The 26,190-nt window shown below is 41.5% G+C and overlaps 1 protein-coding gene across 1 annotated transcript in view; it reads right to left on the bottom strand.

Annotated features, from left to right (window-relative positions):
• Nucleotides 1-10,946: 10,946 nt before the first annotated feature.
• LOC117246829 (replication protein A 70 kDa DNA-binding subunit-like) overlaps nt 10,947-26,190 on the bottom strand; it is a 57,358-nt gene continuing 42,114 nt past the window's right edge. Inside the window, exon 17 of the mRNA XM_033610815.2 lies at nt 10,947-11,692. Within this exon, the coding sequence (XP_033466706.1) occupies nt 11,591-11,692 (102 nt within the window). The 3' untranslated portion in view covers nt 10,947-11,590. The remainder of the gene's footprint in view (nt 11,693-26,190) is intronic.

Genomic DNA, 26,190 nt, shown 5'->3' with positions numbered 1-26,190 from the left:
AAATCGATGAGGAGCTCAGAGAGAAATGATGATGATGCCAGTGGAAACAGTGTGTGAAAAAAACAACAGATACTGTAGGTGGACAGGAAAAGACGGATGAGAATAATGGAATGAGCGGGGCGTTGAAGGGGGGATTGGGTAATTTATGTAAAAAGAGGAAGGAGGCATGAAAGAAAAGAACGGCCTCCTACAAGAGAGGAAAGTTAAGAGCGAGGAATCTGGTACCACCCTGCCATGAACATGTACCATGAAAGATTCTGCAGAATACCTGTGCTGCCGTCTCTGGAAGCCTTTTTAACAGAGATCACACGTTCAGTCACACGCAGGAAACAGCCTATAAATACTCCTGATAGAGTGAGGTGTCCTTGATAACACTGTGAAATCCTTGAGCAGAAACAGACAGTCAAACTGTCTATCAAAATGCTCTGTTAAGACCAGCAGAGATGAAGTTGGCAGACCGACGAGCAGAGTCCTCACCGAGCTTTGGGGAAAACACAATTTCTCCCTCCCACCAGTGGATGCATGTTGTGGATTAAACAAGAATTTTTAAGTTATGCACATCAAAGCACAACATGTAGATAGCTGATGGGATGCTGTGTGCTGACTGAGTTCAGTTTTTTTTCCCCCACAAACTTGAATCTGACCCCCTGGAGCACTTTTATGTTCACATATTTGTTTGAGTCTTTTCAGATATGAAAACAAAATAGAAAGAGACGATGAGCCCGCTGAAAGAGCCAAGCATGTGATGTTTGAAGTTTGCACCCTTTCCTTAGATGCAGACAAAGAAACAATCGCCTCAACCTCATTTACTCTTTTGCTTTTGTTGTGTGATACTTTCCAATCATAGCCTTTAGGTTCTCACCATAGACTCCATGGCCTTTCTAGTCTAGACTTAAAAACCCAAACGTATTGATTATTAACTTTGATTGTGCAGAAACATCTTTTTGCTATTCCCCCTTGTTATTTCTGTGCTTTGTAAATGCCCTTTAGAGTGTGTTTGTTTTGTCTTTCTAATGCAGCTATAATCCACACTTTTAAAGAACAATGTATCAAACAATATTAGAAGGTGTTGCTCATAATGATGAAACTACAAAGAATTATCACCTTAATTTACAGTTCTCGACTTAATACAGCTTCACAGAAAGTTTCAGCTCATTGTTTAGGTCTCCAGCCACTGTTTAAAGGAATACTTTGCTTTTAACCAGCTTTGTATCATAACAATGTGGCTGGTAAGTGTAAATGAATTACGGTAAAGTTCCCTTCATATTACCAGCACCCAGATCTCCCTGCTCATCCAGTGTATTTGGTTGCTCTCGGGCTGTTGCTGGAACGACAGATTGTACCTCTGCATTTTTGTATGCCTGCCACCAGACACAAAGGGTATAGAGGTGGATACAGACAGACACCTGGCCCTCTCTGTCTCTCACAAACGCATACCAAACTTGGATTGGACTGGGGAGACAGAGAGAGGGCCACGAGCCGGATTCGAACCCGCAGGCAATGCCTCTATACATGCGGCGCTGGCACTATCCACTACGCTACCGACACCCACCAAATTTAGATTAAACAGTACAACCAAGCAGTGCTGATGGAATATAAATAAAGACTTTGCTACTGTATTTTTTATTTTTCACCTAAAATGTCACCAGTAACACATTTTAGTGCCCTGTTTGCCAGTAATATGAGAATTTGTTAACAGGAAGTGGGCGGTTATTCAGAACACCACACTCTCCGAGTGGCAGAGCACACTCTAGACAGACGGAGCAGCAGCGTGCCGAGTGGAGTGAACTTGTGATTAACTTAACAGTTTGTTATTTTATGTAGAAAGATGACACTACGTTTCTTCGACCAACAGGGCCCTTATTTAAGTGTAGTGCATTAGACTGATTTTACGAATGCCCCATGTCAGGTCACTCACTCTCTACTTGAATAAGTAAACACTGACCGACGGGACCAGACTGGCTGACCCGTATGCTCTCACTCAGTGGATGGATGATTTGACAGGATTTCTGAAGGTGGGATGGATGGCTTTGTGGCTGATTACTATGCCAATCTCACTTCAACGGTTTCCTCCGATTTGTTTTGCTATTGAAGCTAATGTTAGCTAAAAAGTTAGCACTGATACCTCCCCAGTTTCTGATGAGGTGGACATGATAACCCTTAATACACATAATGTTATTTATCCCTACAACAGGAAATACTTTTTCCCTAAACTGATATGAAGTGTGCGCTGCATATCTGAGCATTTTTGATAATTGCCTCCGTCCAGTCCTTTCGTCTTATCACACTTAACCATAGTCGTCTTTGTTTTTATTAACAGGCAGCAGCAGCAGCTGCTATGTGACAAAATTTAAAGGAGCTATATGCAAGAAATCTAAAGCAAATAGTCGTAAAATCCTCCTAATATGTCACAGAGACTAAGGAATAATGTTCATATAACATACTGATCTCACTGACAACAATAGTACGGCCAGAATATTTGCATCTAAAACATTTTTTTACAGTCTGCAAATCATGTTTATGTTTTGAATTTGTGTTTTGGCCTGTTGCGCCACCCACCACCGTCTACCAGTCACACAGTCAGTAGAGTCTCAGCATCAGTTACAGTTACGACTGAGCTACAGCAGCACGGCAAGCAGCATTAGCAGTATCCCGGTACATAGCATTAGCAGCCGGCTCCTCCTCAGCTGTATCCCGGCAGCAGCGTTAGCAGCAGAGAAGCCGGACTTGCTCGAAAGGTCCGCTGGAAAACCGAAGATCAAGGGCGCGGTGACACAGCCCTGCGGTCCTGCCACGGCAGCCGTCCGTGGGCAAACAAATCAGTCTCCAGCGTGCCGTTGTCCAGCAACCTCGAATCTGTAGGGGAGGGGGGGCGGAAACGACTCGCGGCAGTATTTTGAATTTGAGTGCAGTAACCGTTTTGGCCACATTCTTACATACAGCGCCTTTAAGTTCTGAGCCATGACTCATTCTATTCTGGCTCCCAATAACACAAGTGACATTTTAAGACCGCTATGTAGCCTACAGCCCTGTGGTGGAGAGTCATGTTTTGCCTCCAGCTAATAAAATGACATCATCATGACGTCGGCCCTAAAGGCTCTATTGTTAAAACAGAGGCTAAAAAAACTGTTAACGCCCGGTTAACGCCCATGTTAACCGATTGTGTCATCCACACCGGCCGCGCCGCGCAGCTCCGTGGCCGGCGCTGCAGCGATTGTTTCGGCGAGAGAGAGAGAGAGAGTGGGCCGGCTATAGGGGGTGGGGGTTGGGGTACACACACACAAACAGAGAGAGATACCCATGATGGAAAAACAGCCCCAAACGTGATGGAGACAACAGCTGGGAGCAAAAGCGCTTGTCGACCGGCGTGGAGAAATGCGCGTCTGGTGTGAACGGGCTCGCACGAGAATTTCAGTGTGCTGCGCTTCGCAGCACTTCGCTGGCAGTGTGGCCCTGTGGTAGAGCAGGCGCCCCATGTACAAGGCTGTTGCCGCAGTGGCCTGGGTTCGACTCCAGCTTGTGGCCATTTGCTGCATGTCACTCCCCCTCTCTCTCCCCCTTTCACGCTTGTCTGTCCTGTCCATTAAGTAGTTATTGGGCCAGTGCGCAGCAGTGCATTCTGGTAGTTGCTGGTTTTCTAAATCTTGAGCAAAAGCGAATGCCACATCTCTTTTTCTCTGCTCATGTAGCACCAATTTCAAAAGTTTGTGTGTCTGTGTATTGGATACACAGCCTGGTTTCATGAAAAGATCATCTTTCATCTTTCCAGCAGTAAATACAACATCTTGTTCCCGCTGCCCTCAAGAGGCCAATTGGTTGTTGCCGGTAAGTATGAATGGTATCATGACTGAATTACATGTTTTTCTTATTTTTCAAATCATTACTTTGACCTTGACCAACACAATTAAAACAGCTAAATGTGTCTTTGTTTGCCTCAGTGGGCCAAACATGCTGATAATGTTCACATTTGTTTACTGTATTAATTACATGTCCTTGCAGCACACCTCGGCTGCAGGTGCCAACCTTCACTGAAGAGTATCCTGAAGTAACCCTCATTACTATGACATCAGAGTAACAGTGGTGTGGGGGTGGGAGGACCTGAGGAATAATTTCTCTTAATGATGATTGCTTTAGATTCATGTCTAAGTAGTTAGCTGAGGCAAAATATGTTATAAAAACACACGAGGGGAATCATTACATGGAAACTTATTGCCATTTAAAATCCAGGTCTTTTGCAGTGAATGAGAACTGCACAATCACTATTAATTTCCTGTGTATAAGCTTTGTTATCCAGTATTTTTCTTTTTCAGCAATACAAAAGAATTAATTGCCATGTGAATCAACTAGTGCTGCCTTAGATTTACACAAACATAATGATCACACAGCTAAATAGGCCATTATAGCTTGTAGAGCCTCCACAATGAGGATATTTATAGCTTATCTAATACTGCTTTTTAGGAACCCAGTGAGCTATGCATTCAAAAAGATGCTGATTTTTCTAAGGAAATAACTATGATACATTGCACAGGGATATATTAGATATTTTGTTCACTGTAGGTATAATTAAAACCTCTCAACACTCTTCATTCACACTTTAGCTCACCTCACACTTTCTGTGCTCGCGTCTGCTTTGGTCTGTGTAATGTAAATGTCTTCATCTGCCCATGTCTGCAAGGATCCACAAAGACCACTATGTGGACGTCTACATGCAGCCCAAAATCTATGACCCTGCGGACTAAATGCATATCAAGCACATCAACTGCACATGCTCCAGTTGTCCCACACTCTCATCCCTGGTCCGATTATTGTAAAGTATTCACACATTATATTTTCTTTTTTTGTGCGGTAGCCCTTTTCTTTCCTGATGAGCATGCTTCTTCATGATTTTAATGGTGGTTGGAGAAAACATTATCGCCACCAACTGGAATGGGCGTAGAAATGCAAGACTGATGCTGACCCTCTGTTGTAGTATGACTGGGACCGCATGCACATTCACGCCACTGGTACAAGTCTGCAGCTGTCTGCAGATGCAAAATGTGCAAAAATGTGTGAGTTCTGTGTGGTGGGTGCATCAGATAGTTATCAGATATACACTCACCAGCCACTTTATTAGGTACACCTTGCTAGTACCAGGTTGGACCCCTTTTGCCTTCAGAACTACCTTAATTTTTCATGGCATAGATTCAGCAAGGTGCTGGAAACATTCCTCAGCGATTTTGGTCCATATTGACATGATAGCATTAGATAGACACAGTTGCTGCAGATTTGTCGGCTGCACATCCATGATGAGAATCTCCCGTTCCACCACATCCCAAAGGTGCTCTATTGGCCTGAGATCTGGTGACTGTGGAGGCCATTGGAGTACAGTGAACTCATTGTCATGTTCAAGAAACCAGTTTGAGATGATTTGAGCTTTGTGACATGGTGCGTTATCCTGCTGGAAGTAGCCATCAGAAGATGGGTACACTGTGGTCATAAAGGGATGGACACGGTCAGCAACAATACTCAGGTAGGCTGTGGTGTTTAAACCATGCTCATTTGGTACTAAGGGGCCCAAAGTGTGCCAAGAAAATCTCCCCCACACCATTACAACACCACCACCAGCCTGAACCGTTGATACAAGGCAGGATGGATCCATGCTTTCATGTTGTTTACACCAAATTCTGACCCTACCATCTGAATGTCGCAGCAGAACTGTAGCCTCAGTTTCCTGTTGTTAGCTGACAGGAGTGGCACCTGGTGTGGTCTTCTGCTGCTGTAGCCCATCTGCTTCAAGGTTGGACGTGTTGTTGGTTCAGAGACGGTCTTCTGCAGACCTTGGTTGTAACCAGTGGTTATTTGAGTTACTGTTGCCTTTCTATCATCTTGAGCCTCTGTAAACCCTAGAGATGGTTGTGTGTGAAAATCCCAGTAGATCAGCAGTTTCTGAAATACTCAGACCAGCCCATCTGGCACCAACAACCATGCCACGTTCAAAGTCACTTAAATCACCTTTCTTCCCCATTCTGATGCTCGGTTTGAACTTCAGCAGGTCGTCTTCACCATGTCTACATGCCTAAATACATTGAGTTGCTGCCACGTGATTGGCTGATTAGCTATTTGTGGTAACAAGCACCTAATGAAGTGGCCAGAAGTGTAAATATTACAAAAAAACATGAGTAAATGCATCTAGGATTGAATTCTAATCGCCCTGTTCCTGCCAGATGTTCTGCATTCATCTCCAAAATGCAAACAAAAGCTGGTTCTCTGGAACGCTGGTCTCTTTCACTCACTCACACACTCTCTCTCACACACACACACACACACACACACACACACACACACACACACGAGGGCTTGACTGAACTACAGTGTGTTCTAAGATAAGAGTGCGGTCAGATAGACTGTGATCAGGGCTACGACCTCCGTGATAACCACAGCTCATTTCCATTGGCTGTCCTTGTAGCCTCACACATATTTTGCAGATAGAGACAAACTGCATATTCACCAGGCTGAAGGTCCCACATTCCCCGAAAGAAGATATGACAACCTTACCAGCAATTCAGTTCACTACTGCTTAGCACGTCACATTCAGATAAAGTTCTCTAAGGGTAATACAAAAAAATGTATTTCTCTTAATCTCTTCACAGTGTCCTCCTCTGTCCCATAATGCCGCGGGGCTGCAGACTGACGTGTCTCCATCTTAAGTCTCAATCACTAGCCAGGCTTTAAGTTGGAAATGACTTTCTGATCTCAGGGACTCCGCTTTAGATTTGCTGAACAGAACACAGAGTTACACTCGCTGCACCTGCTTATGCCAGCAAATTAAAAAAAAAAACGTCCTGGCAACGTTTCAGAGTGAAGCAGACCTACAAAAGTTGGTGTCATGTGACCTGTTATTGGTTCAGATTGTGTGGGACCCTTTCCGTATGCTCATCAGTGACTCATGAATCAAAATCTACCTTTAATCATTCACATAAATGCTTTCATTTCACTTTGGCTTTAAAGTGCAGCTTGTATTAGTACACGTTAGGCCACCAAGTCTGATTGGGTTGTCTCTAAAAAGAGATGATTAGAGACAAATTCGGCCTCAGAACACTGAACAAAACAAAACAAACAAAAAAAAACAAGGCAGAGATAATGGAAAAAGTTAAGGGAAAGGTGACACTGGGATGAAAAGATCAGTGTGTGTGTGTTTAATCTCCCAAACCTCCACACACAGCATGGCAGGCAGCAGGCAGGAGATGGTACTGATGGTGCTCAGAGTGAGGGGAGCAGGCGGCTTGCTGCCAACATAAATCAGTGTCATGCCCTTGAGCCACACCTCAGTAGAGAGGCACACCACTGATGCACTGTGCCTGCTTTCTAGTGTTTGGATGGATACTGACACTGAACAGAGAGTGGTTACAAAGGTTAACATATTTAATTTGAAAGTGAGGTCCCAGTTCAGTGTAAAACAGCTATGCATGGTGCTGCTGTTTTAGTGAAATGTGTGTCATTCTTAAAGGCATACTAAGCAAGATTTTCCCCAAAAACCAAGACTCATACAGAAGTAATCCCTCTCAGTCATTATGACCCAGTACAAGTGTGTGGCAGTGTATTTATCTGCAGCGACCCTTTCCTCTGCCTCTATTTTCTTATTATTTTGCTGTGTTTGGGACATCTCTTGATGTTTAGCCTGCTGCCAATAACAGTATGCATGTGAGGTCGGGACTTTACAAAATGGTCTCCACGGTGTCGAATTCTCCATACACCTGCCCAACCAACTGCAAGCAGCATTGTTGATAGAAAGCACACCGATTGGCACACATAGCTGTCAATCATGACATAGCATCAAATAACTAACTCAAACCTGTCAGAAAAATGAGCACCTGAATATGCATTAGCGTGTTAAGAACTAACTACAATGACAGAAATCATCTTTGGTAAAAGTTGATTTGACATTTACTTTAAATTTATTTTTAGTTTGAACCATGTCCCATCAGCTTACATCGAGGGCACGGATTTTATGACCTATACTGCAGCCAGCCACCAGGGGGCAATTGTTTTCGCATTTGTTGTGGCATTTATCTTTATTATTCAGTCTATGGGAGGTAGTAGCATGGGGCGTTGGTGACTTAGTGGTAGAGCAGGCGCCCAATGTACAAGGCTGTTGCTGCAGCGGCCCGGGTTCGACTCCAGCCTGTGGCCCTTTGCTGCATGTCCTTTCCTCTCTCTCTCCCCCCTTCACACTGACGCTGTCCTATCCATTAAAGGCAAAAACACCAAAAAAAAAAAAAAAAAAAAAAAAGGGGAGGTAGTAGCACAGATCCAAGAGGAGGCTAAGAAAATCATGGGTACAGCACCAAAAAACCCTCAAACATAGCGAGGTTAAACGGCAAGTGGACAAAGCTCAAAATGAGAGTGAATCTGGGATTGATTTTACTTTCGATTTCGCTGGTGAGCACTGAAGGAGAGGACGGGCGACACAGAGTTGGCCTGTTTTCTGTTGAACAGGTTGCTTTAATATCAGCTTTTCTATTACAACAAATGTAGCGTTCCTAGCCTGGAAATCCAGACCCAAATCTAGAAAGATTTAAGGTCTGGCTATGAGTAATGCAAATGGCCCAACTCGAGGGGCAGCACCAAGCATGCATTTGAAAATATCACTGCACACAATTGGATAACACTACGACCAATCAGAACAATACATGGGGTGACGTATGCGCTTAGCTACCAGCGGAGCTAACTGGTAGATTAGACTCTTGCCGTATCTGGTCGGCAAGACAGCAAAAAGGTCCTTCTTGCAAAGGAAAGATTAGAGCGCTGTCTTCTGTTCCTCTTTTAGAGAAAAAGCCAACTCTAACTCGGTCATTGTAGCGGCCAAAGCCGTTTCAAACAACTGGTGTTCATCCGTAGCCATCTTGCAATGTTTACTGACTGATTCCAGACTTCGTCGTCGCAGTGCTGTCGTCATCTGTTTAGCTCGCCTCTGGCCCGCCTATATCAGATACACCAATGTGATTGGTGCAGCTCGGCTCCAACGGCATGGGTAATGAGCATCATTACTGATTGCCAGAGTGACTCACTGAGCAAATTCAAATTGTGCTCTCGCGAGAACTCTGGATTTCCAGGGTACAGCGTTCCTACAATAGTGCAGGAACTTGCAGTGCACGTACAAGCAGTGTCAGGAGGGGAATGACCTTAAACTCCTGCATAGTATACCTTTAAACAAGGTTGTGTTAAACTGAAAACTTTTTATGACTTATTTATTAATGCCACATCGAATGCAGTTTAATTTCCATTTATCAGCTATATTGATTAAAGTATAGAAGTAGAATGGAAAATCTGTGTGGACAATATGGCCCAGGATTGTCTATTAATATATTACTTCTTTTCAGCATAAATTTATTACTGCAACCTGGATGAGGATGAGCTGCAGAAAAATGATGAATTCATTTAAGGTCATTTGTGTTTTTTCTGGTCTTGCATAGCCAGACATGTGCCAGGGCTGGAGCAAGGTCTGGCTGAACCCATAACAATTCCACACTCTGGTTTGTCTTTCATATCTTTAAACCAATCACAATCATCTTGGGTGGTACTGGGCCCATAGTGTTGGTGAGGAGTGTTGGTGAGGAAACCGCAATAAAAGACCTGCTATATAAAATATTAAAAGATTTTTTAGCATGTATGCTAAGCATGCTAGCTTAGAGGTTGCTGTTGCAGGTACAGCGCTAAAACAAAGTGTGGAGATAGGTCTGGCTACCTGAGACTAGTTTGAAGTAGTGACAGGGATTTTGAAAATAGCCGGTGGCCAATGACAGCCTTATACCGCGCCCAGCAGGAAGAGTCTGAGGCTATGATGCCAATTTGAAATAGTGGCCAAACAGTGGAATTACAACCTCCAAGTCTGTCATGTAAAGTCATTAGGGCCAAAAAGACTTCTCCCCATAGACCGACATCATGTAAGAGATGTCCGTTTATAGGTGGATGATTTTTTTTTTCTTCACATACATCAACTTCACAGTAGCAACACTTAAATAGCTATTATTATTATTTTTATTTTTATGATTATTTTTCTGGCTTTTTTGCCTTTAAAGACAGGACAGTTTGAAGTGTGCAGAGAGAGATGACATGCAGCAAAGGGCTGCAGCCTGAAGTTGAGCCTGCAGCCTGCAGCCACCATGGCAGGGACAGGGCCTTTGTTCATGGGGCGCCCGCTTTACACAGTGAGCTACTGGGCACCCTGTGTTTAAATAATTTTGTCCGAAAAGTTGTAAAATTCACAAATAGATGAATCCAGAGTTATTTTCCTGCTGTCATTCATGTAAGCAAGCTCAAGGCCGAGCTGTTAGGAGGCATGGTTAAAGGGAACGCTTTAGTGTTTGTTGAAAGGGCCAGTGGATGCAAAAGATCCAGGTAATTAAACTTTTTGGCTTCATGCACCCCTGAGTAACTTTGTAAACAAGGCCCCATCTCCAACGCTGCATCCACTTCTCTGTATTCATCTCTGACCTGTGCCCACAGTCTGCATCCTGTGAGCCAGGCTGGGTTTTGTCTCAAAATGAACACTGTCCGTTATGTGAGGGTGAGTTACGTAGCTGGCAGCAGTGACAGTGTTTGCTACAGGCCTGATGGTGCTGACTGAACCTCCACAAAAAAGGACTGAAGCCATTGAAGGCAGTGTGGCAACAATCCTACTTTTAGTTTCTTGGCTGTGTTGGGCAGTAACGCTTTACGTTGTGTGTTTTTGACTGACTTTTTTGTGTGCAGCCACCGAGGATAAATAAGCTGCTGGGTGGTCAGTAAATCCCTGCAGATTGTAGGGCTGCCTGCTTTTAAACCGCAATGTTTCCTTTTCTATTTCTACACATTAAATACAAAAGATGTGACATGTGGGTAAGTACGAATTTAGGAAACTAAACACAATGCTTTTCAAGACTTCTCAACAGTGAGTGACGGGGTAACAGTGATTAAGACAAACACTGTTTTTATCTTGACATCCTTTTAATCAATCTTTCCTTTTTGACATTTTTTGAAGCTCAGAAGCAAAACAAACACTTCAGAATAATCTTAACAAGCAGTAGACACTGTCAGTAAAAGAGTTAAAACAAATGCCAACACGTGAATCTCCCACACACATTTACCATGCCTTCATCTTTAAAACGAAACAATGAAAATTATATAAAATCTGACTCATCTGTCTTACTCAACTAACACTGAACATCACCACCACAGATTTGAAACTGAAGAGATGAATCATTTGTATAAAAAAAGAGAAAATGCTGTGATCTTCGCATGTATCATACGTGAAACACAATTAGCGAGTCTGAAATAGTGTTATGTGTAATCAAGCAGTAAAAACGCTTTGCTAAAATGTCATTAAATTAAAAGGTAAAAGTCACTTCCATCACATTTCCGCTGTCTCACAAACGGCCTGTTGAAGGAAGTGAACAACTAAATATCAGTCTTTGTTTGGCTGCCATTTAATGAGATGACTCACTTGCCGGCCCTCTGCTGCCTCAGTCAGATATGCTGTTATCTCGCTGGGGGAAAAAGTCGGACACCAGTCAGAGACCAGTGGAAGACGCGTTAAATCGGCAGGCAGCTGTTTGAATGACTGGGACAAAGTTCAGCCGGCCAATTTGCGGATGTTACTGAGGAGTCTCCTGCTGTATTCCCGGTGGTCGACTGGCTGGACTTCCATTACGGTTACCTTCACTCGACTCTCATCCTGAGGAGGGAGGGAAAATCTTGAGTTAAGTGCAGCAACACCAGAGAGAGAGACATTTCTTGATGTAGCAGGGATGAGAAGGCTGTGTAATGGAAGATCTGTGCAAAGGCTGTAAATGAAGTAGATTTACTGTACAGATTAACTTCAGCTCTGCTGGTAGGTATGTTCAGTAATCTCAGACTGTTTTAACATCTCTTTGAACCATTTTGTATCTTTCTAGCACTTCCTCTGATGGTTACTACTTTTGTGTTACATTACTACAAACACTAGCAAGCGTTGGCCATCATAGCTCAGGCATAACTGCATAATTAAAGGTCCAGTGTGAAGGATTCAGGGGCATCTATTGAGAGTGGTAGTGTCATAATCACAACTATGTTTTCATTTGTTTATAGGCACATGAAAATAAGAATTGTGTTTTTCTGGACACCTTAGAATGACCTGTTTATATCTACATACAGAGTGGCTTGTCTTCCACTGAGTCCACCATGTTTCTACAGTAGCCCTGAATGGACAAATCAAACACTGGCTCTGGATAGGGCCATTCACGGTTTTAGGTCAGCCACCATGCAGGAGAAGTTTCAGTTTTGCAATCTCACCACCTGATGTCACTAAATTTTACCCACTGGACCTTTAACAGTGTTACTTTGATTTTGATATGCATGATTAACTAGAGCAGAGGTTCCAAACTAGTGGGTCGCGGTCCAAAAGTGGGTCGCAGGTCCATTCTGAATGGACCGCAAGTGACTTGCAAACATGTCGACTTTGTAAAAAACACACTTTATTTTATTTTTAAGTACAGTGAACTTCCAGCACAGAGCTTTTATTTTGATGTGCTGTTTCCTGCTGTAGAGTGAGTGAATAAGGAACAGCCAAACGCAAGTATGACGCTGAATATACTAAACTGTGTGGACCTTGAACTAATAACTGAGGAGAAATCTGGACCCTGTGGCTGCACCAGTTGGAAACCACTGAACTAGAGTATTACAAATACAGATCCAAGACTTGCAGCAATACAACAGAACTACAAGGACTGAATATTTGAAAATTTGGACCTGGCCTGACTTGAGTCCAAGTAGTACAGGTTTTGTGATAAACTAGGATAAAATTCCCATTGGTTAGTTTTACCATTTAAAATTTTAATGATCATTAAAACGGTGTTTGATTACCAGGCTTTGCGTCAAGGAAAACCTGGCGGAAGGCAGTGACAGCACTTATGTGAATTTTCAGCCTTATCATTAACAGAGTGGGCGTGCAGCAGGCAAACCCAGTGATGCTACTGGTCTCTTGTTGTCATCTACAATGACAGAGACACTAAAGCAAGCATTTTAAAGACAGGCTGCTCAATCACCAATATAAAGTAAAGCTTGAGGAACGATTTCAGTGTGTGTATCAGTACGTTTTTAAAGACATTTTTACTACTTACAATGCTGCAATAATACTGATAAGTGTGATCATTTTGGTCAATATAGTCAAGATGTGACATTTTTGTATTATTTTATCTCTAGGTTCAAGTCAATCTCCAAGTCAGGAACCATAAAGACGTCTATGTTGCACGCAACATAAGGGGAAACAGAGCCTGAAAGGTGGAATGTTCAACTTCTAAAAATCAACAAAGCAGGACGTTCATCTTTTATTGACAAGATAAACAGCAATAAATGTAATTTAATTTGACTAATTACACATTACTGTTTGAATTATAAGGCTAAACAGTAGAAATATAATGCCACTTGGAGATAAACAATCACATAAGCACGTAGATTTACAATAGGAAAGATAAAGCCTTACAATTCGTTGTCATTCAGTCTTAAATTCTGATAACAGTCTCTATCAGCGAGATATTTTCACATTATATATCATCTAACAATGCAGTGGGTTCTCATGAAGACATAATGCCAAAGCTCATTTCCATTATAATCTCACTATACAGAGGATTAATCCCGAGACAATACATTAATCAATTAGCGATTCAGTCGGCATAACCAGCATCAACGATATAACATTTGCCCATTATCTTATATGTGGTTCAACACCTCTATTAGTATTTTCAATTTGCATCTACCTGAGGATGGCAGGGAAATGAGACAATACGGGGGGCCACGGAGACAAAGGTTCCACTTGACAAAAGGTGACATCTTATTTAAAAATAATGTTCCTCCAAAGAATGAGGCTCTGTGAGGAAGAGGGCTCGTTAATTTAATGTGCGCAGACTAATAATTCCTATCACATCTAGAGAAAACAATTACTCAGTGGCCTAACATTATACCCTTACTCGCTCACTCAATTTCAGATGGTGCGGTGAGGTGGGGCTCTTCCCTGAAGAATTAAAACGACATGACTTCTGGATGCTGGAAGACTGACAAGACGTGGAGACACACACCCTCACACACATGCAGCTCTTACTACCTCACAGAGGATTAATGAGATACTGTGCTGTACAATAAAAATAAATGAAATTGGAGATCTCCACAGAGAAATTTCGATATTTCGAGACGTGTAAAATATAATATATCAGTGAGAATTATATCAAATTTACAAACATATTATCTTCTAGACATGCTAGTGCAGTGGCTCTAAGGTCAGCTTTGGTCCACAATAAACTAGCTCAACAACTACTGGATCAACTGCTATAAAAATGTTGCACAGTATTAATATTCATGGTCCCCAGAGGACGAATCCTACTGACTTTGGTGATCCCTTAATTTTTCATCTAGCGCCATCAGCAAGTCAACACTTTATAGCGCAAATGCCACAAGCCTCAGCTGTACTTTGTGTTTAGTGCTTATCAATATTTGAGCCCATCAGCTTCCAGTCTGATGATGACAAACTTCTGGGGGATTAGGGTGTAGCTAGTGGATAACTAGTCCAAGAATTCCTCTTTCGTGTGTCGGCCATCCCTGTACAAAGATATTTGCATCTAAATACACATAAATAATTAAAAAAGCAAACATCAGACAATAGCTGATAAGTTCGGAGATTGCATTTCAGCTAATTCACCTCTCCTGCGCTCCACAGGGACTATTTACCTGCAGCTCAAATGTGACTGGTCAATACTACTTGGACAACAAACGGACTAGAAATGGAATACAGGTATCTGTTGATAGGGACTGAGTGCTAATAGTCAAATGTTACCATGCTAACACAAACTAAGTTGCTAAAAATGGCATATCTTCGACCTGTTAAACATCAGCATGGAATTCATTTGTTCCAACATCCATCAAACTTTTAAACAATTCTGCTTGAGGCCAAAGATTGTGCAATAATTTTTATAGCACTTTATAGTGCTTTTATCTTGGTGATCTTTTAGCATGTGTGGCGTCAGGGGCGTCGTTTCAGCAAAAGCTAAGGTACGGCAATATGACATGACGTCACAGAGCTACTGATGATGGAGTTTCAAAAATATGAACTTATATAAAACTTCACTTCGGTCTTTAACCTGTCAGAAGTACATACTATGCTATTGAAAACTGTTTCAAAGGACATGAAGCTGTTTCTCACATTCATAATACCTCATGTCTGCATGTAATGCACGACTTGGTGAGAGCAGTGAAAACATCGGACCTATTTCGGCGCATATTTCAGCACCACCGACAGCGAGCGGACGTTTAATTATCATTAGTCATGTGTTTAACTTCACAGAAAATAAAGAAAATAAATTAATTACAAGCTCATTTCTAGAATTAAGGGGTCTGGTGTATGAAACACAGTAAAACAAAGTCCAACTTGGTACAATACTGTATAGGCGAATTTATTGGAGTGTCTCCAGAGACCGAAAATACAAGCTTAACATGCCGACATGAAGAAAAAACCCCACATACAATCAGACAGGCTTCAAGACATCATTTAGACAGGCTGTCTACAGCAGCAGAGCTAAATGCTTTTACAACACATAGATAACTCACATAACTCATAACTCACGGAGGAGCGAAGTGGCGAACAATTTGATTCAATAACACTCGTATTCTCTAACACTCGAGTTCACTGATGAGCATACTATTGACCTGTTTAAGTGCAATACAATGAAAACAACCAGCCAGTGTGCCTCGGACTATCTAACATATCACATCTGATCACTTGCAACAAATATGAAGGACACTCACAAGTAAGATGACTACAGAACCTCTCTCTTTTTTTTTCTTCTCCCAATTCCAAGGTATGGCAGCTGCCATACCTCGCCATACCTAAATGACGCCTATGTATGGCGTATGTATGTGTTATGTGTAATGTTATGGGATATGCGCAATACTGTTATGTAATTGCTGTTGGGATGGTATGGCTGTTGATGTACTGTTCGTTGTCATTGTGGATGTCAAGGCATTTATGGCGCACTTGCTGAGTCCAAGACAAATATCCCTTAGTGGGACAATAAAGTCTATCGTATCGTTTTGTATTGAATGTAACGACCTAAATACATGGGACACGACCATGAAAGCCACGCTTGCCTGTGTGGATATTGCGCGACTCTTCTCTACTTTTACGTGGTTGGCCTGTTTTTTTTGGGGGTGTCTACGCTTGTCTCTGGAGCCCTTTAATATGTAAAAACTACATTAAGTTGTGCAATTAAAACAAAACAAAAGAAAACAAAAAAAATTTCACATTAAAATAAATCAATCGAATCGATGCCTCCTGTTTTTAAAACTATCCAGTTACTTATTTAGTACCAGTCAATATTGCCTAAACACTTCCAAACCGTGCATAAACAACTGCATTATCACTTGGCAAAACACAATATGCACACAGGGAAGCATGTAGCAATCACATGCTACAAAGACATCTCTGAAGCTCCACCCCTCCTCGTGATGCATCACGTCCATGCTCCATGTATTTCATCCATTAGTATTGTAACTGTGAGTCTGTGGGCATGCTGGTGTTAGCCTGTAGCTGAAAGCACTGCTAAGCACGGCCTAAAATAGCTGCTAACGTGGCTATTTATTTTCTGTTGATCTTTGAATTTTTAAGTCCGTGACACCACTAAATGTGTCATTGCAAATGGTAGATAAAACACACAAACAGCACTGATGACAATACAGCAGCCCTATTTTCTTTGCAGCACCACAACTACCTTCTGTCAAACTGAATTAATTCCTGTCTCAATAAAAACCGAACACAATGAGCTCATCAAAAGTTTTCTGAGAGGCTACTGCATTGTTAATGTTTTTGTTAATTTGCTCACCCACTCTGTCACAAGTGCTCACTGTCAGATATGGGTTAAAGAGGGACGTAACAGAACCAATTATGTAAATGATCATATTCATAGGGCTTTGAACGGCAGCTTCTTGGAATATTTCTGTGCATTATCTAGACAGGGGGTGTTCACCTTCAGCCATATAAGAGGCTTCTCAACCCTTTTCCACATGCACAAGGACGACGAGAAGACCAGAATGTGATGTTGACAAGGGCTGCCAAGAGTGTGGTTTGTTAATGATGTAAAGTGAGTGTGTTAAGTGTGTGTGTGTGTGTGGCTCTCAATGGCCTGTCTGTTAACATAAGCGGGGAAAAAACAGGTCCCCTCTGACACTAATGTATTCACTTAGACAAAATCAATTCATTCACTTCATACGGACAGATGCACTCACACACAAGTGCTACTTATGCCTCTACATACATTACTGTTATAGGTCTAAAGGCCAACAACCATACAGCCTGGAGCGGACTCAAAACCTCACCAAGACTGGGATTCAATCTGTTGCATCTACTGGAGTTATTGGTTGGAAATCAAATACATTTTTCCCAAATTCCGAGTGCATCTATAATCTTGGATGGTCTATTAAACAAATGCAAATTAGATGTTTATGTGGAAAATGCACTCGTCTGTGCTCAGTAAATCCAATCGTGCAGGCCAAATCTGATCTTCATCTGAATTCCATTAACTCCATGATGAGATGAGTTGGGCCTCTGCTACGCTGAAGTCTGCGGCACAAGCGTCTGAATCACTGCACACCATCCTGCCTCTGCGGGGCTCCACCTTCATCAAACTTGACAGACAGTTAAGATGGAAGTATGTTTAAATATTATATCGTATTTTCTGTACGTTTGTGAGTCTTTGAAATGCATCCTCTTATTATTATTATTATTTCTGGCAACATTACTGGTAATCTGCTGTCACTGCTGTAGGGACTGTAGTGAGTGCTTTCAGACATCACTTTGCTGTGGTGTGAGTATTCTTTCTAAACAGAACAATGGTGCTGTTGTCTAAACATATAAACAGTTGCCTCCAGTGTGGCAGACGGTTATTTATAGGAGTCACACCTGGTGTTTAACACCTGATGTACCAACTTTCCGACCTCCAAAGCTCTGGACTCACATGGACTATAATACTGGTGCATGGCCAGTATGCTTCAAGAGAAGTACTCGTTGGATGTGTCCCCGCAGACCTTTCTGATGTCGGAATTGAGGGGTGGCTGCTTCTGACAATTTCTGCAATTTCCGCAATTTCCAAAAAGCGACAGTATGACAGTCAGGTCCACTTCACGCAGGGCTGACCAGGTGTGCTGAGGTGAGACAAGTACGCAAGGAGCTGAACTTCTTCCTTTAGTTTTCTATTTTCTTTTTTTTTTTCCTTTGAACAACCGGATGAAAGACAATGAATGTTTTCCAGAACCTGTCTGAAAATATGCATCAATATCTCTATATTTAAACAATTGTTGGATCTCGTCCCCCCTGTGGCAGTCGGCTTTCCATCCCGCCGTGACGTGTGACTATTTGGAACAACTATCAACACTTGCCTTCCAATTAGACAGATTGTATATTCTATATAAACTGTATATGACCTACTGTATAACACTGATATATACAGTACAGGCCAAAAGTTTGGACACACCTTCTCATTCAATGTGTTTTCTTTATTTTCATGACTATTTACATTGTAGATTCTCACTGAAGGCATCAAAACTATGAATGAACACGTGGAGCTATGTACTTAACAAAAAAAGGTGAAATAACTGAAAACATGTTTTATATTCTAGTTTCTTCAAAATAGCCACCCTTTGCTCTGATTACTGCTTTGCACACTCTTGGCATTCTCTCCATGAGCTTCAAGAGGTAGTCACCTGAAATGGTTTTCCAACAGTCTTGAAGGAGTTCCCAGAGGTGTTTAGCACTTGTTGGCCCCTTTGCCTTCACTCTGCGGTCCAGCTCACCCCAAACCATCTCGATTGGGTTCAGGTCCGGTGACTGTGGAGGCCAGGTCATCTGCCGCAGCACTCCATCACTCTCCTTCTTGGTCAAATAGCCCTTACACAGCCTGGAGGTGTGTTTAGGGTCATTGTCCTGTTGAAAAATAAATGATCGTCCAACTAAACGCAAACCGGATGGGATGGCATGTCGCTGCAGGATGCTGTGGTAGCCATGCTGGTTCAGTGTGCCTTCAATTTTGAATAAATCCCCAACAGTGTCACCAGCAAAACACCCCCACACCATCACACCTCCTCCTCCATGCTTCACAGTGGGAACCAGGCATGTGGAATCCATCCGTTCACCTTTTCTGCGTCTCACAAAGACACGGCGGTTGGAACCAAAGATCTCAAATTTGGACTCATCAGACCAAAGCACAGATTTCCACTGGTCTAATGTCTATTCCTTGTGTTTCTTGGCCCAAACAAATCTCTTCTGCTTGTTGCCTCTCCTTAGCAGTGGTTTCCTAGCAGCTATTTGACCATGAAGGCCTGATTGGCACAGTCTCCTCTTAACAGTTGTTCTAGAGATGGGTCTGCTGCTAGAACTCTGTGTGGCATTCATCTGGTCTCTGATCTGAGCTGCTGTTAACTTGCGATTTCTGAGGCTGGTGACTCGGATGAACTTATCCTCAGAAGCAGAGGTGACTCTTGGTCTTCCTTTCCTGGGTCGGTCCTCATGTGTGCCAGTTTGGTTGTAGCGCTTGATGGTTTTTGCGACTCCACTTGGGGACACATTTAAAGTTTTTGCAATTTTCCGGACTGACTGACCTTCATTTCTTAAAGTAATGATGGCCACTCGTTTTTCTTTAGTTAGCTGATTGGTTCTTGCCATAATATGAATTTTAACAGTTGTCCAATAGGGCTGTCGGCTGTGTATTAACCTGACTTCTGCACAACACAACTGATGGTCCCAACCCCATTGATAAAGCAAGAAATTCCACTAATTAACCCTGATAAGGCACACCTGTGAAGTGGAAACCATTTCAGGTGACTACCTCTTGAAGCTCATGGAGAGAATGCCAAGAGTGTGCAAAGCAGTAATCAGAGCAAAGGGTGGCTATTTTGAAGAAACTAGAATATAAAACATGTTTTCAGTTATTTTACCTTTTTTTTGTTAAGTACATAACTCCACATGTGTTCATTCATAGTTTTGATGCCTTCAGTGAGAATCTACAATGTAAATAGTCATGAAAATAAAGAAAACGCATTGAATGAGAAGGTGTGTCCAAACTTTTGGCCTGTACTGTATTTCATATCATTTTATTCACAATTACACCACTATAATCATAATTACATTTATATTATGCACATTCATTTCCTCTCATATTTATTTGTACATCATGTAAATGTAGTATCAGGGCTGCCATCAGAGGAGGTCAAAGGATACAGATGACCAGCAGATTATTATTATATTGTTATTATTATTATGACTCCCACCCAAGGTTAAAGGGGGAGGGCCTATGAAAGGCTCTATGGTTGACCTTTAAATAGGATCAAGTAAAACAATTTACTCACTGACGAGTTATTTGTAATTATATGATAAATTAATGTATTGGGTCAGGTGCGTGATGCGCAGAAATCACAAGCGCTGTTTACATGTGAGGTGGACTGTAGCCTAATTAGCAAAGTCAGAATGTCCCACCAAAAATGAGGGACCACTAAAGGAAAAGCCAAGGTGTGGAGAAGGAGGCAATGGAAGGAACAGAGAGGCAACGGAAAGTCAAGAAGCAGCAGGTATGAGAAGCAGAGCTGATGGTGAGAAATGAAGCAGACTAATGTTAGGGAATACAACCTGCTGTATAGGGCTCAGTTTTAAAGCTACAGTCAAGACACAGGCATCAAATTAAACTAGAGGACCTTAAGCTATCTTGTCAGAAAGGGGGCCAAATAATGCTCCAAATTTAAGATAAATGTTGGTGAGGGAAAAGGAACATTGCCATTTTTCAAAATGGTGGATTTAAATATGTTTGCATACTGTGGTCTCTGAACAGTCTTGCAATTGCATACATTGGGTATGACTGGAAAACAGAGTTGACAGCCATATACTCTTTACACTATTTCAGTTAAGCACACGATTTAACCAATATATGATTAAAGTATCCTCAAGATTGAATCAATAAATGAAGAGAAAAAAAGGCCTATTTCTTCACTCATGATTTGATCTTGCAAATTACCTTGCAGTGATTTCTTTAATTAATGTTTGATTTGGATTTTCTCTTATCCCCCTGCTCATTTTTCCTAATGGCTGGCCTGTGTGATGTATATAGCTTTTTTCATATTAATTTTTTTTTTATCTGTTTCACACCTCTTTAAAATGATTCTTGTAACATAAAAAGACATTCTGGTGATAAATGTAGTCTCATCTCTTGCATCACAATATCAGTAACAGAGGAGGAAATCATTTCTATGAAAATGTTTATAACTTTAACTTCATCGAATCTGTCATAGTGCAGTCCAACACCTCCAGATAATAAAGTTTTTAAAAAATGCTAAATTAAGTCTGAAGAATAAGCAAGGAAGCGACAGCACTGGAATCACCAACTGTGTAACAATTAGACTTACGTGGTTTAATATTTATAACTGATGGCAGAGAAACTTTGGGGGATTTGGGTGCATTGTGCTTATTAAGTCTGAAAATTGGTAGTTTATCATCTCTACTCTGCCCTGAAATAATTCAAACCTGAGTTTATATGCAAGAGAACAAGCAGCAACTTTAAAATATGATCCAGAGCTCAGTTTTTTTGCCTGCCTGTTCTTGTTATGAAAAATGACAAAGCACAAATCTTGTAACTTCATTAATCTTGTTAAGCTCTAACATTTCATTATTATTGTTCTATTTTTATGGAAACACAGTCGTCGATGTCTGATCTTTTTTGTCTTGTGTTGCACTCAAAAGTCTACATGAGAGAAGTGAGGCTGAGGTAGAAAGACGCGCTGAACAAGTGAATCACAGACTCTCCGCTCCGTGCTCGCTTTTGAAATCAGAAGCTTTGAAACAAGAACAGTAAACTTTGACTAACACCCACTGAAAATAAAATCGGAATACATTGATAAGCCTTGTGGAGAATATGCATCTGCTCAGACCTCATTATCTCTACTTTGTGGCTTAATAAAGTTATTAGTTTTATATTGTTCCAGCTGGGTTTTTGATCAGTTCTCATCCTTTACCACAGCACTACAAAATATGTCAATTAAAGGGTGCAGGAAACTTGAAGGTGTGATTCTGTATCTGTTTGTGTTAATTGTGCTGCTGGTCTTGACATCAATTTCGAAAATGTCATCAACACCTACTCAGTAATTTTATGCTGTTTTACTCATCTCTGCTCCTAACCTCAGATCTGTGATTACCAGGCAAGATTTTTCCAAATGAATTTATTGTTGTATTTCCATTTATCACTGTTTAAAGTGTAAACAAGCAACTTTTCAAATTCTCTCCCCCAGCTCTTCCAAGAGGTATTCTTCTCGGCGCTGCTGTCGCAAAGACAAACTGCTGCTTTCATTTTTTCTCAGCCTAGCACATAATCACACCAATATCTGGGTTTTATCATAAATATAAGAACACACACCTTTAAGCATTCACGCACTAAACAATAAGTGCATTTAAGTCTCCCACTGGAGGGGAAAACAATGCATCAGTCTCCATTGTTAGCATGCATGAAGGAACCTCACTGTCATTTATGTCTACTAGCAAACAACACAAAAATGTCTAAAAGACGCTTTGTGGTGGGATGCACTATCAACAGAGTAAAGAATCCATAACTAAGTTTTTACAAGCTGCCAAACCACACAACTGAGCTTTTAAGCAATAACACGTAAGGCACTGGCAGGAGGATACGGGAAAACTGCAATCTGACCTTCAGTATGCCTTCGTGCAGCAAGCATTTTGCTAATTTGGCCAACAAACTGTAGAAGTTGAAGCTAACTATGCTATGTAAGGCCTTGTTTTGATCTTTGTTAGCTTAAATGATGATGATCTTACCTGGTGATTCAATCAAATAGTTGTAAATATCAAAGTATGTCACTTCTGGCCATTCAATGAGATCATTTCTCCGAGATAAGCAAGGTAAGATACAGGGGGCCAAAATAATCCTTTGACATTCTGATGTGTAGTGTTTTAAGCTAGCTATAGGCATCTGGTTAGCTTTTCAGCCATTGGTTGTATATTGTGGCGCTGACAGTTTTCCCCTCCACTGGTAGTGGTTTACAGAGTGTGACATGTTGTGCTCTGTCTCTATGAAGCAAAAAAAAACCTTGTAATGCAATAAACAGACAAACTCTTTACACAGTTAGGGCTTTCTAATATAAACTGCTACTCTTTGATAATTGGGGAAAGCTACCAATAACTGTTGGGTTGCGCAATGGTTGATGCACTTCCTTTTTGCTGTAAACTGAACCTCAATTTTCGTGGGATGTCACACCCAGTGGCAAACAGTGACAGTGAGGAGGATTATAGGAAACCAATCTAAAGGCCGATGGCATCATTATTCTACAGCTATTCAGTGTTTCCCTTACAAGTTTACAGGCCAACAGGAACCCCTGTTGGGCCGAAAAAATCCTGTCAAAAATAGCACTAAATATCCAGTTTTTCCCTTACATTTGGGGGAATTGCATACTTTTTCTTTTAACTTTAGTAGGTATTGCAGCTGCTCTTAAAAAGTACACACTGTTGCACACATTGGAGATAAAACAAACACCACTCACTGAATTTGCCAGAGATGAAGATCAACCAGCAAAGATCTGCAGTTGTTACTTTGCCATGTATCTAGTTTTATAGTGCACCCAAAAATGAAAATTCAGCCATTATCTACTCACCCATATGCCGATGGAGGCTCAGGTGAAGTTTTAGAGTCCTCACATCCCTTGCGGAGATCCCAGGGGAGAGGGGGTAGCAACACAACGTCTAATGCAGACTTACGGCGCCCCAGATTAAAATGTCCAAAAAACACATAATTGAAACCAAAAAATGTCTCCATACTGCTCGTCCGTAGTGATCCGGTCCTGAAGCTCCAATATAAAAAGTTGTTTGGAAAAACATCATTTGAACTCTGTTTTTAGCCTCACTGTAGCCTGTAGCTCTAACTGCCTCTCTGTGCACCGCGCTCACGTGTGCGCACTTGCGCGCAAGACCAGCAAAAGCACGTGAACACACATGATAGTGGTGCCCATGTCTCACGGTCTCGTGCAAGCGCACACGGTGTACAGAGAGGCAGTTGTGTTGCTACCCCCTCTCCCCTGGGATCTCCGCAAGGGATGTGAGGACTCTAAAACTTCACCTGAGCCTCCCTCGGCATATGGGTGAGTAGATAATGGCTGAATTTTTGGGTGCACTATCCCTTTAACTTAAACTTTAACTGCACAGATTGTAGATTCTAACATATTATATTTGCAATGGTGAAATTACATCTGCATTAGTTATGTCCTATTGTTGTTCGTAATATTAATGGTTATTTTGTTCACTTAGTCAATTAATATTCCTATTATTACTGTTTGACTGGTCATCAGTTACTTGAATACACTGTTATTTGTCATTGCAGCTTCTGACGGCTGTCAATCAGATGTCAAACAGCTGTGAATGAGCTGTCAAACTGACATCTGTTTGTGGCTCAGCTGATGTGACGTATCTTCTGCTGTGCAGAGGATTGTGGGTGAGAACAGCCGGAAAAGCATGCTGGCTTGCACACTGCAAAATCGGACTGGATGTTGTAGAACATCATCGTATTTCTGGCATACTGCATTTGACGTACTATGTATCTATTTGCCCCTGGTGTTATTCACAACTGTTTTTTATTATTAGTACTGAGGTGAATAGTGGCTAATGTGGATTTTGTAAAGTAACTGATAAATATTAGTAAATGCAGGCTAACGGTTTAATAATCTTGACAGTAAATGTCAACTTTACCCCAACCCACACATATTTGTACTATTACAGCTGTAGATTAGAGTGGGTCTAGCGTTAACTAAACTAACACATCTGTCTCTCCTTGCTTCAAATGCAGGCATGCACCACTAAATACAGACTTTGATGAAAAGTGCCATTTTTTAATGGGCTGTCATGTCAAACTGATTTGATGTAGGACGTGTAAAAATTGCAAAATTACTTTATTTGTCACTAAGGAAATTGGTCATGGGCATAAATAAAAAATAAATACATACATAGTGCAGAAACAGACGTAAAGAGCATCACACAGACAAGTACAGACATTAAGTGCATTCAACTGCATGTAAAACTGCCCCTCATTTGACACCCTCCTTTTGTCCTTAGTTTAGGAGATGCATTGTGCATTTCTGTGCATTTCTATCACAGTGAGCACTCAAATTGTTTTGAACGTGAGAAAGCAGCTCAATTGTACGGGAGATTACTTGAAACAGCCAAGATAACACCGTTAACATATTTTCTTTTTTTCCATCTGGATTGCAATGTGTGTCTGTCTGTCTGTCTGTCTGTTTTGCATTTTAAGTCCAGATTGCCACTAAACTTTGCTATGGCTATTTCTCAGAGGATGATTTAAAGAGAGCATTCGCACTCGTACCCCATGACTCTACCTGTAATTCAGCCCTGAGGTCTATCTGTATGTTGAGCTTCACTACTGGCTATAATAAATTCAAAATCATCAGTATGTTGTTTGCTCTGATCAACACTTCTGTTCTATGGGCTTTGATAAAAATTGCAGCCTCCAGCATCTCCAAGTGAGGTTTCAGGCTTTTTGTCGTTCATGGTGAGCAGCAGTGGTGTGCTGACATTTACTGTAAACAGACATGTAAGTGAAGTTTTCCTCTTCACTGCGACAAATATCACCATTATGATAAATGACACAGCAACAGAGAAGAGGTGCCTCTGTATGTACAATACTTTCCCCAGACTTTGTGTGACTCCTCATCAAAAAGGTTTCATTATTTCTCAGACTATGGAAAACAGTTTATGAACTTTGCATAGCATTTTTTTGTAGGTCTTTTTGAGGTCAGGACACAGACCATTCAGAGCTCATCCTACATCTCAATCATTCTACTCAGCCTCTCGGTATGTGCCTCTAGTAGCAAATTAGCCTCTGAATAATTAAGCTAATTAGGCTTAGACAGACAATAGCTAAATGCTAATTAGCGCCTAATTAAGAGAAATGAATCCACAGCTGTATTTGTTTTCCGTTATCCAAAGTGCACTGGCTACATAACAAGTCCCTTGTCACTGTGATACTAATTGAAATGATTTTGGATTCATGTTGTGTGACTGACAGTGTGTTGTGATTATGTTGAGTTTTGCACATCTTGTTTTGTGGCTCTACATGCTTGGGACCGCAGTTCAACCGAAGATAATAACTGACGGCAAGT

Source organism: Epinephelus lanceolatus, chromosome 11 (assembly GCF_041903045.1).
Source record: "Epinephelus lanceolatus isolate andai-2023 chromosome 11, ASM4190304v1, whole genome shotgun sequence".
Lineage (NCBI taxonomy): Eukaryota > Metazoa > Chordata > Actinopteri > Perciformes > Serranidae > Epinephelus > Epinephelus lanceolatus.
The sequence above is the reverse complement of the archived record's forward strand: the minus strand, read 5'-3'. Positions and strand labels throughout refer to the sequence as shown.